The sequence below is a fragment of the Oncorhynchus mykiss genome, chromosome 1 (genome assembly GCF_057628025.1).
Source record: "Oncorhynchus mykiss isolate SJ-2025 chromosome 1, ASM5762802v1, whole genome shotgun sequence".
Lineage (NCBI taxonomy): Eukaryota > Metazoa > Chordata > Actinopteri > Salmoniformes > Salmonidae > Oncorhynchus > Oncorhynchus mykiss.
The window spans coordinates 30170927-30188064 of record NC_143022.1 but is presented as its reverse complement, the minus strand read 5'-3'; the positions used below and the strand labels follow the sequence as shown (position 1 = coordinate 30188064).

The following is a 17138-nucleotide window of genomic DNA, read 5'->3' as shown; positions in this document are numbered from 1 at the left end:
TAGGATTTTTTATGAATTGAATTTGCAAATTATGGTGAAAGTAAGTATTTGGTCACCTACAAACAAGCAAGATTTCTGGCTCTCACAGACCTGTAACTTCTTCTTTAAGAGGCTCCTCTGTCCTACACTCATTACCTGTATTAATGGCACCTGTTTGAACTTGGGAGCAATTATTAGGAAATTATTAGGAAATGGAAGACACACAAGACCACTGATAATCTCCCTCGATCTGGGGCTCCACGCAAGATCTCACCCCGTGGGGTCAAAATGATCACAAGAACGGTGAGCAAAAATCCCAGAACCACACGGGGGGACCTAGTGAATGACCTGCAGAGAGCTGGGACCAAAGTAACAAAGCCTACCATCAGTAACACACTACGCCGCCAGGGACTCAAATCCTGCAGTGCCCCCTGCTTAAGCCAGTACATGTCCAGGCCCGTCTGAAGTTTGCTAGAGAGCATTTGGATGATCCAGAAGAAGATTGGGAGAATGCCATATGGTCAGATGAAACCAAAATATAACTTGTTGGTAAAAACTCAACTCGTTGTGTTTGGAGGACAAAGAATGCTGAGTTGCATCCAAAGAACACCATACCGAAGCATGGGGGTGGAAACATCATACTTTGGGGCTGTTTTTCTGCCAAGGGACCAGGACAACTGATCTGTGTAAAGGAAAGAATGAATGGGGCCATGTATCGTGAGATTTTGAGTGAAAACCTCCTTCCATCAGCAAGGGCATTGAAGATGAAACGTGGCTGGGTCTTTCAGCATGACAATGATCCCAAACACACCACCCGGGCAACGAAGGAGTGGCTTCGTAAGAAGCATTTCAAGGTCCTGGAGTGGCCTAGCCAGTCTCCAGATCTCAACCCCATAGAAAATCTTTGGAGGGAGTTGAAAGTTCGTGTTGAGCAGCAACAGCCCCAAAACATCACTGCTCTAGAGGAGATCTGCATGGAGGAATGGGCCAAAATACCAGCAACAGTGTGTGAAAACCATGTGAAGACTTACAGAAAACGTTTGACCTCTGTCATTGCCAACAAAGGGTATATAACAAAGTATTGAGATAAACTTTTGTTATTGACCAAATACTTATTTTCTACCATAATTTGCAAATAAATTCATAAAAAATCCTACAATGTGATTTTCTGGATTTTTTTTCTCATTTTGTCTGTCATAGTTGAAGTGTACCTATGATGAAAATTACAGGCCTCTCTCATCTTTTTAAGCGGGAGAACTTGCACAATTGGTGGCTGACTAAATACTTTTTTGCCCCATTGTAGATCTAGGCTACAGTAGAATAAGTCAACTATTGTAGGTGATTTGAAATCATGCGTTCTCCAAAATAGATCAATAACACAATAGCCCTTCTCAATCTAGTGCTTTTACCAATCTAACTTCAATCAACTAGTTACATTTTTAAAAATATATATTTGTTTAAATAAATGTATGCACTCACTACTACTGTAAGTGGCTCTGGATAAGAGTGTCTGCTGAATGACTAAAATGTAAATAAAAATATGCTTTGACACAATACATATTTTTACAAATACATACAGTTAGACATTTTATTGCTATAGTTTTGTGTAGTTTGATAGTCGTTTAACAAAATAATTGTAGTTGTCAACCTGAGAAAGCGCTTTCTTTGGGTGTGACTGTCAGTGTAAACAATATGGTCTCAAACAAGAAATGGTGGAATGTTACTTGTTTAAATCAAATTGATTAGAATTTCTCCTCTTTTTGAATTACAAGTGACAAAAACATTGAAATATATATTTATTTTAGGATTATATTGCATGTTGATTGTACAAAGCCTGTTTTCAGATCTAACTGGAATGAAATCAAGGAGGTATTTATTAGTTGGATTCTGTTGCAAAACATTATGCAACGGAAACCATTGCTGTTTCTAAAGGACAAATTCAGGTAGGTCCCTCCACGTTTGATTACGTTTGCTTCCATTTGCTTCTTAGAGTAAACAGTAAACTGTTTCCGTTGCAAAATCTGACTAATTAATACACCCCAAGACTCAAGTCAAATACAGGGTGTGTTCAAAATCATGGCACTTTGGTCCATCTGTTTCTCATCCTATCAGCTCAGTTCAGCTGCTCTCGCCTTGACTCATTTTTAAACCACTCCAAAACAGTCTGCTTGTTTTCCTTCACCCATTTAATGTTGGCCTCAGTTCTCTCAGTGGCTTGCTCTAGGGCCCTGATTGCCAAATGCAGTTCTTCCACATCATGGTCGGTCAGGAACTGCCACAGCTGCACAATAACAATCAGGGAAAAGTTTGAATTAGGGCGGAAACCAGTAATTACTCAAAACTCAACTCCCACCAGCTGAACCTAGTCTCTCATCCCCAGACATTAAAAATCAATCACTGCATTCAAGGCAGAGGAGAGGTTTGTGACTCAGATAGCGTTGTGGGCCTTGCCTGTTACCAATAGGGAGACGCTCACCTCTTCAAGCTCAAAGTCAGTGGAAAATCTCTGCGTCACTCCATCAATCAGGTTGCCAAGTGACATGATCCCTTCTTCGTACCTGAGGAGGAGAGTGGAGGAGAGGGGTGAAATGAGCATGTTTGCTCAGCAAGCAGTTTGATAGAAGCCAATTTAGATGACTGCCTGGCAACTCAGTGGCCTTGTGGTTAGTGTCCGCCCTGAGATTGGAAGGTTGAGTTCAATCCCTGCCAGAGTCATACCAAAGACTGTAAAAATGGGACCTGATGCGTCTCTGCTTGGCACTCTGCGATAGACTAGCATCCTGTCCTGGGGGTGTACATTAAGCTGCCTCAAGCTACAGAAACAGGAAATGGGGTCCTGCCCACTTACTGGCAACTCCAAACAAATAAATTAGAGGTGATTTCCTCTGATTGGCCAAGGAGACCTTTGTACCTGACTTGTTTGACGGGTCTACACTTTTCTTATTGGTATATTGCTTGAGGTTTATTTAGGTGATTTTTACACTTTATGAAACACCATACAAAATAATTGCTAATAAGTTATGGTTCCGTTATTTCAGTTGGAAAGGAACTTGGTCCTCTGGCTTGTTTGTCTTAACATTAGGCCTTGCTATATACAGTACTTAACAACAGAAAAACATACTCCAAGCTGATGTAGTTCCAGTTTGCGCGTACAAAATTCCAGGCTATTGCTTGTCCTGCCACATTCCTGGCTATGTAGCTGATGGTAGAAACGGCATCCATTTTTCTTATCTTGTCAGGGTTCAAAGTGTACTCAAGGTATCTGCAAGATGAGAAGGAAATGCCAAATAAATGGTCTTTGCACAGCAACTAAATTTTATATCCCGAAAAGGGTGGTACGGACGGAAATCAATCTAACCTGTTCAGGAGCCAGATCTTCCTTGTGCATGAGAGGGCATATCTTAGTTTGTCTTTCTCTGTGGCTGTGGTGGCATTCTCAAACTTGCCCCAAGCAAATTCCCATTCCTTCTCTCCCCCAGCAGCTATAGCTTGGCAGTAGATGGTGGCCTTCAGGTTAGGGTGTATACTGTGGCAGTGAGGACAATCAAAGAGAGAAACAGAATCTGGTCATTACAGTTAAAAGGATCAATACACTCAATATATCCCAAATTGCATATAACATTTTTGGTATTAGGTCATTGAATTAATCTCATGCATATTTCAGTTTATGTGTTATGTTTTATGAATGATATGACCACCCCATTCAACTGTGAAATGCAGTAATAAGTACAGCATGAACTAGCATGCATCTGGCCGTGTTGGCTTGATGAAACATAATTCCATACCGATTGCTGGTTTTGTTTGTCATCCAGTTGTCAAAGAGCATTTTTGCCATTTCTTGGCACTCTGGAATGTCATTGCTGCATGCGACTGAAATGGCATTAATCTGGTTGTACCTGGGAACGAATAATGACATGTTAATAATATGCTTCAAGTGAGGATGTGTTCAGAGGGTTGCAATATCCAACGAAAATATGTTTCTTACTGTGCAGAATGCTTCTCTGGGACCGTAGAAAACATGGTGAAATTTTCAAAATGTTGATAAAGGCCACCAACTTGCTTTCTTAAGTATGCCTGGAAATAACATAGGAAAAAATACAGTATTACACTCATATTTGTCATTTACATTTGTAGGAATAGAGTTTGCTATGATACAAGGGCACTTTAATGTACAGTATCTTGATTTGATGACTGACCTGCATTGGACCATAGACCTCGGAGCGATCAAACATGAGAATGAAATAGTCCAGGTTTCTCAGTGCTGATTCCCATGGTATGTACTCTGTGTCATTCCAGAGGTACTTGGTAGTTCTCAAAGCCAGTGTCACATTGATATGTTTGGCCCTTGATAAATAAATAAAATACATAATATAAGAAGACCGTAGCCGTCCAAAGAGGATATTAATTACACCAAGAAACTATGATTTCCGTAAGGTCTCAAGCCATGAAAATTAAATCATTGTGATGTGTAAAAAATGTTTATCAGAGTATACATTTTGAAGGAAGTCCATGAATGTATCAGTCTTAGATGAGATTACCTTGCCAAGTTGAATGCATCATCAATAAGCTGTCCCCGGTTGATGATTGGAATTTCCTGAGAATAAATCAAATGAGTTCTAATTATTAAAGTCCTACTCCAGTCTCTTTTTTCACCTCATTGAACACCTGATTTACTTAACAAATGGCACATCTCAATAGGTGGTCCAGGTACGACATGGCACAAGAGGGGCCTTTCCTTTTCCCCCCTCTAGCACTCCTCTATTGTTCCCGTAAGGAAGAGGGAGGCCGATGACGTCACATCAGACCATCATGTCCTACTCCTTGAAGTTTACAGATGTGTTTAAAAAATATGACTTTACTCAAAACATATATTTTGTCGTGCGTGTACTGTATATTACTGTATTTATACTTGTTATATTGTTTTTCAACCGGAAAAGTTCAAAGCTGAAGAGCGTCTTGAAAGCAAACTGCACAAGTGAGCTAGCATATTGTCTTATTTGACTTTTTAAGTGTCATGCTCCATGGTCTGTGATCTGTGGTGAGGGGTTCGAATTATCTGATGCATGCCAGGTGTCTAGCATTCTTTATTGTACTCACCACTGTCCCTCCTACCCAAGAAAACAGAGGTAAATGACTATCGCCATGTAGCACTCACTTCTGTCTTCATGAAGTGCTTTGAGAGGCTGGTCAGGGACCACATCAGCTTGACCTTACCTGACACCCTAGACCCATAACACTTTGCATACCGACCCAACAGATCCAGGGATGACGCAATCGCCATTGCTCTGCACACTGCCCTATCCCACCAGGACAAGAGGATTACCTATGTGAGAATGCTCAGCTTTCAACAACATATTCCCCTCCAAACTCGTCACTTAGCTCAAGGCGCTGGGTATGAACACCTCCCTCTGCAACTGAATGCTGGACTTCCTGACAGGCCGCCCCCAGGTGTTGAGGGTAGGCAACAACACCTCAGCCACACTGACTCTTAACACAAGGGTCCCCCGGGGGTTGCTCAGCCCTCTCCTGTACTCCCTGTACACCCATGACTGCGTGGCCGCGCATTACTCCAACACCATCATTAAGTTTGCCAACGACACGACAGTGGTGGGCCTGATCGCCGGCGGCGATGAGACAGCCTACAGGGAGAAGGTTCGAGCCCTGTCAAAGTGATGCCAGGAAAACAGACTTTCCCTCAACATCAGCAAATCGAAGGAGCTGATTGTGGATTACAAGAATGAGGAGAGGGACCACATCCCTATTGACATTGACGGGACTGCAGTGTAGAAGGTCAAAAGCTTCAATTTCATTGGTGTGCACATCACAGAGGACCTGACATGGTCCAACACAGAGGTGAAAAAGTCGCAACAGTGCCTCTTCAACCTCAGGCGACTGAAGAAATTCAGCATGGGCCCTCAGATCGTCAATAAGTTCTACAACTGCACCATCAAGAGAATCTTGACCGACTGCATCACCGCCTGGTATGGCAACTGCACAGCCCTCAACCACAAGGCTCTACAGAGGGTGGTGCGGACAGGCCAATACATCACTGAGGGCAAACTCCCTGCCCTCTAGGACATCTACACAAGGTTGTGTTTGAAGAAGGCCCGGGAAATTGTCAAGGACTCCAGTCACCCGAGCCAGGGACTGCTCACTCTGTTACCATCTGGCAAGCAATATCGGAGCATTGGGTCTCGGACCAACAGGCTTTGAGACAGCTTCTACCACCAGGCCATCAGACTGCTGAACAGCTAACCCTAGCTGTCTCCTGCACAGACCTGAGCCTTAGTGACCATTTGCACCGACTCTCCACACACACACACAACCATCCATAAACAGACATACACTAGCAACACGCAGTCAATGCCGCTGTTCTATTATATACTATTTATTCAACTGCGTGACCAAGACACAACCCACTTTATATCTGTAAATATAATTGTAGTGTAGATAGTGGGAGGGGGATGGGGGGTGAACAATAAACAGGGGGTTCCAGGGGTAGTCCTCCCCCAGAATGTTGTTGTTGTTGACATTTTAAAATGCATTTCCTGCAATTCTACACAGTTTGACATGACTTACTGTACCTCTCAAGGGGTATAAGGAGGGGTATTTTGAAAACAATATAAGTGGAAGGCCCCACAACCTCAAATTACTGATTACTGATTATTTTCTTGAAAACGTCCAGAATTTCAACACATTTTGCCATGGGCAGATAGAACAATCGGCAGTTTTATAATGCTTCTCTACACATTTTGTCATGAGGCTGAGATAAAATGTTGCAGTTTTAAAGCCATGGGGTTAAGTAATTGTCCAGTGAAAACTAAAAAAAATGCTTGCCATTTCCTCATAGAGGATGATGTCACCCTCCTGAGGAGGATGAGCTGGCTAATCAGTGGTCTACTTGCATTAATATTTTTTAGGACTGCCCGCACCATTCTGTTTTTGGGGTACGCCCACACCATTCCAACACAGAAAATCTGCATTTTAACATACTTAATAATGATTTCTTGGAAGGAAAACAATTTCACTCATATTGTAATTAATTATGTGTCATATTTCATAGAAATCTGGAAACACTGGGCAGCTACTTTAAAGCTAATTTCCTGCAATTCTACACATTTTGCCATTGCTTATGACGTATTCAAATGCTACAAAAAACTGATTGGGGGGGGAGAATTGACCTGTTCTGAATATTGTGGGGATATTCCCCCCCCATTCCCGTGGCAATTTCGCCTATGAAATACAGTCATACTTGACATAGCACAATCATTATCTATACTGCAGAACCTATTGTGTATACAGGGCCGGTTCTAGCCTTTTGAGGGCCCTAGCAAGACCCCCCCCCCCCTTCAGCTTTGAAGCAGATTTCCTGCAATTCTACACATTTTGCCATGATTATGCCATGTTAATGATATCTGAGTGAGAGTGACTAACAAAATCAATGGAGGCCCCCTGGAGGCCCCTGGGCACGTGCTGGTTAGACTAATTTACCAATTAAAAAATTGTTAGCCAACATGGATAATTCAGTGATTGTCAGCGACTGACATAGCAAGAGAAAAATTACTGTTGCACAATCTACTATTCAACAGTAAATTGATACCCCAACTGAGGAGGGGGGGGGGGGGGGCTGTACTGCCATTTTGAGGGAGCTAGCACACAAGGCATTTTCCTGCACCTTTTAAACCTGCTGTAAACTTAACATGACAAGTACATTTGATTTGAAGAATGTACTCACAAAAACCTTGACCAGCACATTCTCTCCAAATATGTCTTACCATAACAAAACATTACCTAGTCTTCTTAGAATATGCTACATTGTTTATTTTGGATCAACAGGCTGCTTTGATAAAGCACAGGCACAGTTTTCTAGGCACTTGCCATATATAATGTGCTCTGTTTTGTGTCTGACTTGGACTGTATGGACAACACTGTTCCACACAAATGAGGAAGACTTACGTGAATATTAATTTCCAGCTGAGAGAGCAGTCTATCCCAATTCACTGGATCATAGTTGACTCTGAAATATCCCATACAGTTGATGTTGGCAAGCACCCACTTGCCATCTTCAGACAGGAAATCTGGCATCAGCACTGTTTAGCAAATTCAGAACATGAGAGTTACAATGTGCCTTAATTAGGTTTTTATTGACAGAACTAATGACTAGCACCATTTAATTAGTTGGGTTTGCTATTATCATACATTATATTTGCCATGTTCAGTCTATCTATAATGGAGAATTACTGTACATAATATAGCTCATCAGATCATCTCTCTCAATTAGCCTGGGGACGAGGTTACTCAAGGTGATACTAAGACAAATATTAACAATTGTACATGTATATTCAATGAAATACTCCTTACCTTGACCTTTTTTATCCAGTGTAGCTATTTTTATTGGTTCACCTTCCTTCTTCACTCTGATTGGAACATGCCATTCAAAACTAATGAAAGAGAACAAGTTTTAAAAATATATATGGGCATAATATTATGATCTACAGCTATATTCACATATGCTAATAAAATACTTAATTGTTGGCCTAATTCATTACAATGTAATCCAATTAAAACTGGAATAATATACTATAGCAACACTTAATTTGAAATGATAACTGTTATTGTCATAAACATGTCATAACTGAATGTCAAGGCAGTGCCATTTTGTATGTATTGGAAATGGTTATGACATATGTTACAACTAACAATTTTAGCAACAATGTTTAGGTGAGTAAGCAACATAAGCGGTTATGTCAACATATGTCATCACTGTTTCTGATGTATGAAAAATGACATCCTATGGCATTCATTATGTCATATTGATGATAATAGTATGATGCTGTTATGGTTTATATTTCAATTAAAGTGTTACTCTAAAACTGTTGAGTGGAAATGTCTGTCAGAGTACTATAACAACAATCCATTACTATAGCAACAATCCAAAGTCAGCCATTTGGGCATCTAATTCTACATGGAGGGGACAATCAGTGGTTCAGGAAACCTGTTATATTTGTTTTCTCACTCTGTGATGTTTGACATAGTGCAGGACTTACTCGTAGTCAGAGGTTTGATTTTGGAGGAAATGTTGTTGAGAAACTGCCCCATTGGTGGTGTTGATGGTGATGACTGGGTAACCCATTTGCTTTGTCCAAGTGTCCATGACTTCAGCAACTTTAATGTGGCTGCTGTCCTCGTCCACCGCCTATAACGTTTTTGTCATTAGCATTTTATACAGTGTATTCATGCCCCTAAAGCATTCTAGAAGTTTTACATGCTTGAAAGAACACAATTACATATACTAGTTTTGTGTTGATATGCCTTCGCAAAACTCAGCTTTTACCTCTTGTAAATATTCCCACAGGTCTTTGTGTACAGTATTACTGTACTGGAAAGCCTGAAGATATTTCTGAAACATTTTGAAACAATAGTATTTACACACACTTACACAAAAAGTTCCCATTAGTTTTGATACATCCATGTGGAAAATTGCAAATATACAACATAGATGTTCCACACACTGACAATAAGCCATCCTACACATTAATGGACAAAGCCGTATGTGTGCGTACTCTCAGGCCATTCAGAAAGACCCTCTCGTCCAGATAATCTGCCAGCATTCTCAGCACAGCTGCCCCCTGAAGAGTGAAGATATGTTAATATTCATGCATCAACTCATTCTATCACTATATAGAACATTCCTGTACAATGTTAAAAATAAACATTTTTGATATCATCTCTCTTCCCCCATGGGGCTCTGTGACAACCAGACCTTGCTGTAGGTGATGGAATCAAAAAGCTGAGTGATGTCACTAGATGTTTGAACATCATCCTCTTTAGAGCTTAGAGGATGGGAGGAGGCCAATGAATCCACTTGAAATACAGTCTGGATGTCATTTAGAACAATCAGATCTTTCTGGAAAAAACAAAACAATCAGAGAGCAAATGAAAAGAGGCCTATTAGAAGTATTACAATTTGCAATCTGACGCAACATATGCAGAAAAAAAATACAGTTATTAATAAGTTATTAGGGACTTACTATGTTCCATGTTGGCTCAATATGATCCACTCCCATATAGGATATATATGTTGCAAATCCCTCATTCAGCCACAGGTCATTCCACCATTTCATTGTCACCAGGTTTCCAAACCACTGAAAACAACACATTTAGGTGCTGTTACAGTGAATGCCACAACAATGCAAGATCATGTTTTTAATTAATTGTAGTTCACTTTACATTAATACATACACTACCGGTCAAAAGTTTTAGAACACCTACTCATTGAAGTGTTTTTATATATTTTGACTATTTTCTACATTGTAGAATAATAGTGAAGACATCAAAACTATGGAATCATGTAGTATTTTAGATTTTACATTCTTCAAAGAAGCCACGCTTTGCCTTGATGACAGCTTTGCACAAGCTTGGCATTCTCTCAACCAGCTTTACCTGGAATTATTTTCCAACAGTCTTGAAGGAGTTCCCACATAGCTTTTCCTTCACTCTGCAGTCCGACTCATCCCAAACCATCTCAATTTGATTGAGGTCGAGGGATTGTGGAGGCCAAGTCATCTGATCGTGCTTCTACACCTGCATTGCTTGCTGTGTGGGGTTTTAGGATGGGTTTTTGTATAGCACTTTGTGACATTGGCTGATTTAAAAAAGGGCTTTATAAATACTATTGATTGATTGATTGATTGATTGATTGATTGATGCAGCACTCCATCACCCTCCTTCTTGGTAAAATAGCCCTTACACAGCCTGGAGGTGTGTTGGGTCATGGTCCTGTTGAAAAACAAATGATACTAATCCCAAATCAGATGGGATGGTGTATCGCTGCAGAATTCTGTGGTAGCCATTCTGGTTAAGTGTGGCTTGAATTCTAAATAAATCTCAGACAGCATCACCAGCAAAGCACCCCCACACCATAACACCTCCTCCTCCATGCTTTACGGTGGGAAATATACATGCAGAGATCATCCCATTCACGTCTCACAAAGACACGGCGGTTGGAAGCAAAATTCTCAAATTTAGACTCATCAGATCAAATGACAGATTTCCACTGGTCTAATGTCCATTGCTCATGTTTCATGGCCCAAGCAAGTCTTCTCCTTATTGGTGTCCTTAAGAAGTGGTTTCTTTGCAGCAATTCAACCATGAAGGCCTGATTCACACAGTCTCCTCCTGAACAGTTGATGTTGAGATGTGTCTTTTACTTGAACTCTGAAGCATTTATTTAGGCTGCAATTTCTGAGGCTGGTAACTCTAATGAACTTATCCTCTGCAGCAGAGGTAACTCTGCGTCTTCCATTCCTATGGCGGTCCTGATGAGAGCTAGTTTCATCATAGCGCTTGATGGTTTTTGAGACTGCACTTGAAGACATTTCCGTATTGACTGACCTTCATGTCTTAAAGTAATGATGGACTGTCGTTTCTCTTTGCGTATTTGAGCTGTTCTTGCCATTATATGGACTTGGTATTTTACCAAATAGGGCTATCTTCTGTATACTTGTCACAACACAACTGATTGGCTCAAACGCATGAAGAAGGAAAGAAATTCCACAAATTAACTTTTAAGAAGGCACACCTGTTAATTGAAATCCATTCCAGGTGATTACCTCATGAATCTGGTTGAAAGAATGCCAAAAGGGTGCAAAGCTGTCATTGAAGAATCTCAAATATAAAATATATTTAGATTTGTTTAAAACCTTTTTGGTTACGACATGATTTCATGTGTTATTTCATAGTGTTGATGTCTTCACTATTATTACACAATGTAGAAAATAGTAAAAATAAAGAAAAACCCTTGAATGAGTAGGTGTTCTAAAACTTTGGACCGGTAGCGTATATTACATTTAGAAATAGTATGTTTTAGTTTTTGTACCTGATGGGCAAGCTCATGTGCAATAACTGTGGCAATCCACTCTTTGTTTGATGTGGAGGACACCCCTTCCTCATATAGCAGAGCTGTCTCACGATATGTTACCAAGCCCCAATTCTCCATGGCACCTGCACTGAAGTCTGGTAGAGCAATTTGATCTAAAGTAGACATAAAATAGGCAGCGATGGAAAAAGTACCCTATCGTCATACTTGAATAAAAGTTAAGATAACTTAATAGAACATGACTCAAGTAGAGGTTGAAAGTCACCCAATAAAATTCTACCTGATTAAATGTCTGAAAGTATTTGATTTTAAATATACTTAAATATCAAAAATGTCATTTAAAAAATATACTTAAGTATAAAAAGTTTTTAAAAATCCCTTTATTAAGCAAATCAGACAGCACTGTTTGATTTTTTTGTATTTATTTACTAAGCACTCAAAATGTAAAAGTAGTACTTTAAAGTATTTTTACTTAAGTACTTTACACCACTGAAAATAGGTTATTTTAATTGAATTTCACAACATAATCAGTATTCTTCTTACATTGTTTTAGACAGGTTATGTATGGAGTAAAGAATTAAATTGATTAGATGGATTTTATGACAATTCATCTTTGTTGAACACTTGCAATGTTATGATTTACTCATGCTTATTTTACTTTGTTATGATGCAATCATGCCATACATACCTAGCTTGCTCAAAGGATAATTCATTTTGAATACTCCAGGACTCTCATAGAACGCCAGTATATTTCCAGTGATACTTGCAGCATACTTTGCCTGTCCAGCTTTTATGGCCTCTGGTCGAGCATATGTCTTTAACAAACCGAAGAGTAAATAAAAATGTGAGTTTTAGTATCATATCAATATGATTTGGTGAGTAAAAACATCTCTACCATGAAAATTAGCAGTGTAGTCTAAACTGAATACATTTAAATAGTATAGCGGTTTGGATGGAATCTAGAGAGAATTTGTCATTTACAACAGTATTAACTTTCTTTGATATTGCTAGTGAAATACAAACCTTTTCACAAGTAATTTTGTTGATATAATACACTACTGCAGTTATGATTCAACAACTATAGCTACATACCTTAATGTCAACTCTTTCATGTGTAGATCCTATGGAATCGAAATCAGACACTGTGAAAGCTAAGAGGTAAGTTGACATTTTCTTAGTCGTTTGAAAGCGAGTGACTTCCCAGGTCTCTCCATCGATATCCTCAAGGGTTGTACCTAAAAGGGATAAAAAAGACTCACTGATTACTTGAAGACTTTGATAGTATGAAAGGGAAGAGTTTTGTTTTGACACTCGTCACACAATAGTATCTACAGTAAATGCTCAATATAAGCAAAAGAAAAGGCACAGTATATGCATGCATTACCCTCATAATCTGTGAATTATTGTTTACAAAAAGTAATGCATTTAAAATTATGAATTTAATGAGAAGTCATAAATGTATGTCTACATTTTTTAATATACAGTTTTGCATATTGTTTTCCTGACGGACTAATTTCAGTATTGGGAAAGTTAATTTTTGTAGTTGTTTTGGCTCTGTACTCCAGCACTTTGGATTGATAGTGATACAATGACTATGAGATTAAAATGCAGACTGTCAGCTTTAATTTGAGAGCATTTTCTTCCATCAGGTGAACCGTTTAGAAATTACAGCATTTTTTGTACATTGTCCTCCCCTTTTTAGGGGACCAAAAGTACACAAATTCACTTGTGTATTAAAGCAGTCAAAGTTCAGTATTTAGTCCTATATTCATAGCACGCAATGACTACACCAAGCTTGAGACTCTACAAATGTTATGGATACATTTGCTGTTTGTTATGGTTGTTTCAGATTACTTTGTGCCCAATAGAAATGAATGGTAAATAATGTATTGTGTAATTTAGGAGTGTCATTTACACTTTTATTGTACAAAATAATATATTTCTAAACACTTCTACATTAATGTGGATGCTACCTGAATGAATTGTGAATAATCATGAGTAAGAAAGTTAGATGCACAAATATCATACCCCCAAGACATGATAACCTCTAGCATTTTGGGGGGGGCGGGGGGTATGATATTCGTGCGTCTGTAACGATGTCACTCATTATTATTCACGATTCATTCAGGATTATCCGTAAAAATGGTAGCATCCACATTAATGTAGAAGTGTTTCGAAAGATATTATATTCTTATTTACAATAAAAGTGACTCCAAAATGACACAATACATTATTTACCAGTAATTACGTGCTATGAAAATGGGACCAAATACTTCACTTTTTACTACTTTAATACACATAAGTGAATTCGTCCCAATACTTTTGGTCGCCTAAAATGTGGGGACTACGTACAAAAAGTGCTGTAATTTCAGAAAATACCCTCAAATGAAAGCTGACAATCTGCACTTTAACCTTATAGTAATTTTATAATTTCATTGTCATTGTATCATTACAGAGCCAAAACAACAAAATTGGCACTGTCCCAATACTTCTGGAGCTCACTGTACCTGCAGGAATTGTCCAACAGTAAAGTGGCCCCGAAAATCCTATGGAATATTCTGCAGGACATCTTATTCCTGCAGGATATATACTGTATTATGCAGGATTTTCCCTGCAGGATTCCTTTATAACCTTTTTGTAAGGGTACACAAGAATGTGAGGCGCCTTTTAGGTGGCTTAACATTCCCTAGTATGACAATAGTATGAAATGTGCTTCTCACCTATGATTTTCCCATTTGCTAGTGCTGTTGTGCCAGGCCTATGGATGAGAGAGACTCTAAATGTAGCCTTCATGGCTGGCTCATCGAAACAAGGAAATACTTTCCTGGCGTCGGTTGGTTGCATTTGGCTAGTAGCGATGAATCTGTGTGGAAAGTATTTGTTGAAAAATAGGATAAATATTACAACTGGAATTGAATAACAATGAATCAACAGCAATAAAACACAGAAAATAGTTACTTGTTAGTTAATTTTGATTCAATTAGCTTCTTTCAGTATTTCAAATGATCCATGCTTCCAATGTCTATGCAGCTGCAGTATGAACTGTGATGGACATTTATTGCAATACAGGACTGTAATTGTAAAGCCACTGAGGAAGTAACAATTTGTCTCAAATGAGTGTCCTAATCTTTTCAAGGAATGAGCAGCAAAGCTGTTGCTGAAGTGAACAGAGGAAAAATATGCAACATTCTCCCAGGGGGTCTTTTTTATAATAAACACTTTTAAAGTTGAACATATAAATATGAGCCAGGACTGGACAACTGCTGGGTGATTTGATATGACAAGAAATAAAGAAATATAGTCCCATTTGTAGGGACATGATGTATACATCTGTACACATGTCCGCTGAAGAAGCCACTTTGGGGTCTTTTTTTAAGAAATTGGAATTCCATCTGTAAGCAAATCATGTTTTTTTTAGGGAAAGAGTGCAATAGAATACAAACCATGAGGAACTTTGTATTTGATCTCTGTTCAAGCATGTAAACTAGCAGGTCACTGATTTATAGCATGGAAACGATCACATATTAATATGCGTCAAGGTGTAATGACGAGGTGGTTTCAGGTTGTTTTCACTACTACTACTAATTCATTTCAAGGAAGCACTGCATATTAAAGGAATAAGCTACTGCCTGACCTAACCTGTGAGGACTTATGAAACAGTCCTTATCTTTCCTGCCAGACTCCTAAATGTAACCATATAACAGTCTCTAACAAGAGGTCTGACCTAATGACACAGTAGGTAGAGCAATGTGTCTGCCTTGTAATTGCAAGGTCTCTGGTTCAAGCCCTGCTCTGGCTGTCCCCCTCAATTACTACATCGGTGGCAGAGGGGCAAATTATCCCATAGTATGTCAGGCCTTCGTTGGATGTGCCTCTGTTTTAGTTGAGGCATACAGAGTGTTGTGCCTCATGATGATACAGGGGAAGTACGTATCCTCCCTGTCAAGAAGTTTCAACTTTAAGGTTCAGGAGTGTGCTTACCTTATTATCAAAAGGTCACTACACTATCACTTGTAAATTGGCAACGTAATCAGGCCTTTATCAGACAGAGAAAGCTCTATCCCAACCGGAGCACTGTTTAGGGTGGTGGTTTGTGATCAATCCAGTTATGTAATGCAATTAATAATGCAAACATCAGACTTGTACAAGTTATACCTTTCATCAAGTTCGACGATGATCGTTTCATTCCCAAACCACCTGTAAATGGGTTTTCATACAAGTCAAATCTAATTTCCATCTCACAGCATTCCTTTCATATAATTTTGACAACAAATCTTTGATATTTTTAGTGTCTCAGCAGTTATCAAAGAAAACCTTACCTTTCAGTGTCATCCTCTTTGCTTTGCCCTTTTTTGTATGAACTCATGTAAAAACCAGCCAGATCATCAAGGAGTTCCCCCTCAAATGCAGTAAAGAGACTGTAGTTCCCATCTTTGACTAAAACACTGTCTAGTCCAATCTCTAAGAAGTTGCTTTCATTACTATACAGTATGGTGTTATCAACTTTGATGATCTTTCCCTTATCAAGATCTGTCACCTTTACAGCAGTCACATTCTGTTCTTTACTGTGAAGGACGATAGTTTTGGTGTTCTCCACACATCTAAAATACACAGTGGAGTTTCCAGTGAAGACGAGAGATTGATTGGTAGTGTTGTTCATCACGATGTAGAGGTGAGGCTGTAGTACGATGTCATAGCTCTCTGGAATCAGGTTTCCAGGGAGTCTCATGTTGGGTGGTGGTCCAGTTGGATACGGAGTAGTGGAATTAGGTGTTGGTGGTGCTGTAGGTTGTGTCTTGATTCTTTCATTCTCATACACAATAATCATTGTAATTATTCCACCAATAGATGAGACAGTCAACACCACTATGGCTATGGCCAGGAACTTTGAGATATACACCCCTGTGGCCATGTCCAGTCCTTCTGGAAGAGCCTCACGCCTCCTGTTGTGTTGGTAAAGCTTGGAACTCGGAACTGAACTTGAAGCTGAACTGAGCTGCCTTTAATTGGCTCTATGTCTCTATCCGACCTCCCATAAACATGCAGATCGCTATGGGGATTAGCTAACCAGTTATTGCTCAGAGATTTAGCATGAACTTGCCTTTTTCAGTAATACTCTTTGCTTGCAGAGGTCGATATTCATTCAAATGAAATCAGTCAGATTGTTCTCCCACACATCTGGCATTGGTTATCCTCTCATACCATCAACCCTGGGTTAGGTGAACCTCAAACGGGAATGCTTTGAAACCCAAACATCACACGCCTCACAAAAAGTGATACA

General features: G+C 39.3%; 1 protein-coding gene across 1 annotated transcript; it reads right to left on the bottom strand.

Annotated features, from left to right (window-relative positions):
- Window positions 1-1762: 1762 nt before the first annotated feature.
- On the bottom strand, window positions 1763-16769 carry LOC110520598 (aminopeptidase N). The gene is made up of 21 exons (XM_021597997.3): window positions 16177-16769; window positions 16013-16054; window positions 14578-14720; window positions 12950-13092; window positions 12546-12672; window positions 11858-12012; window positions 10011-10124; window positions 9743-9886; window positions 9543-9608; window positions 9314-9379; window positions 9027-9175; window positions 8341-8420; window positions 7936-8069; window positions 4518-4573; window positions 4176-4323; window positions 3965-4053; window positions 3765-3875; window positions 3338-3505; window positions 3101-3241; window positions 2456-2537; window positions 1763-2260 (listed from the first exon to the last, which is right to left on the bottom strand). The coding sequence occupies exons 1-21, from the start codon at window positions 16767-16769 to the stop codon at window positions 2093-2095; spliced, it is 2919 nt and encodes a 972-aa protein (XP_021453672.1). The 3' UTR covers window positions 1763-2092.
- Window positions 16770-17138: the final 369 nt, after the last annotated feature.

Coding starts and splice junctions, on each gene's coding strand:
- LOC110520598 (XM_021597997.3), bottom strand. CDS start 16,769: ATGGCCACAGGGGTGTATATCTCAAAGTTCCTGGCCATAGCCATAGTG. Junction 4,574..7,935: donor AGCTGGAAATTAATATTCAC/GTAAGTCTTCCT, acceptor ATTTATTCTCAG/GAAATTCCAATCATCAACCG. Junction 4,054..4,175: donor AGGTCTATGGTCCAATGCAG/GTCAGTCATCAA, acceptor TGTTATTTCCAG/GCATACTTAAGAAAGCAAGT.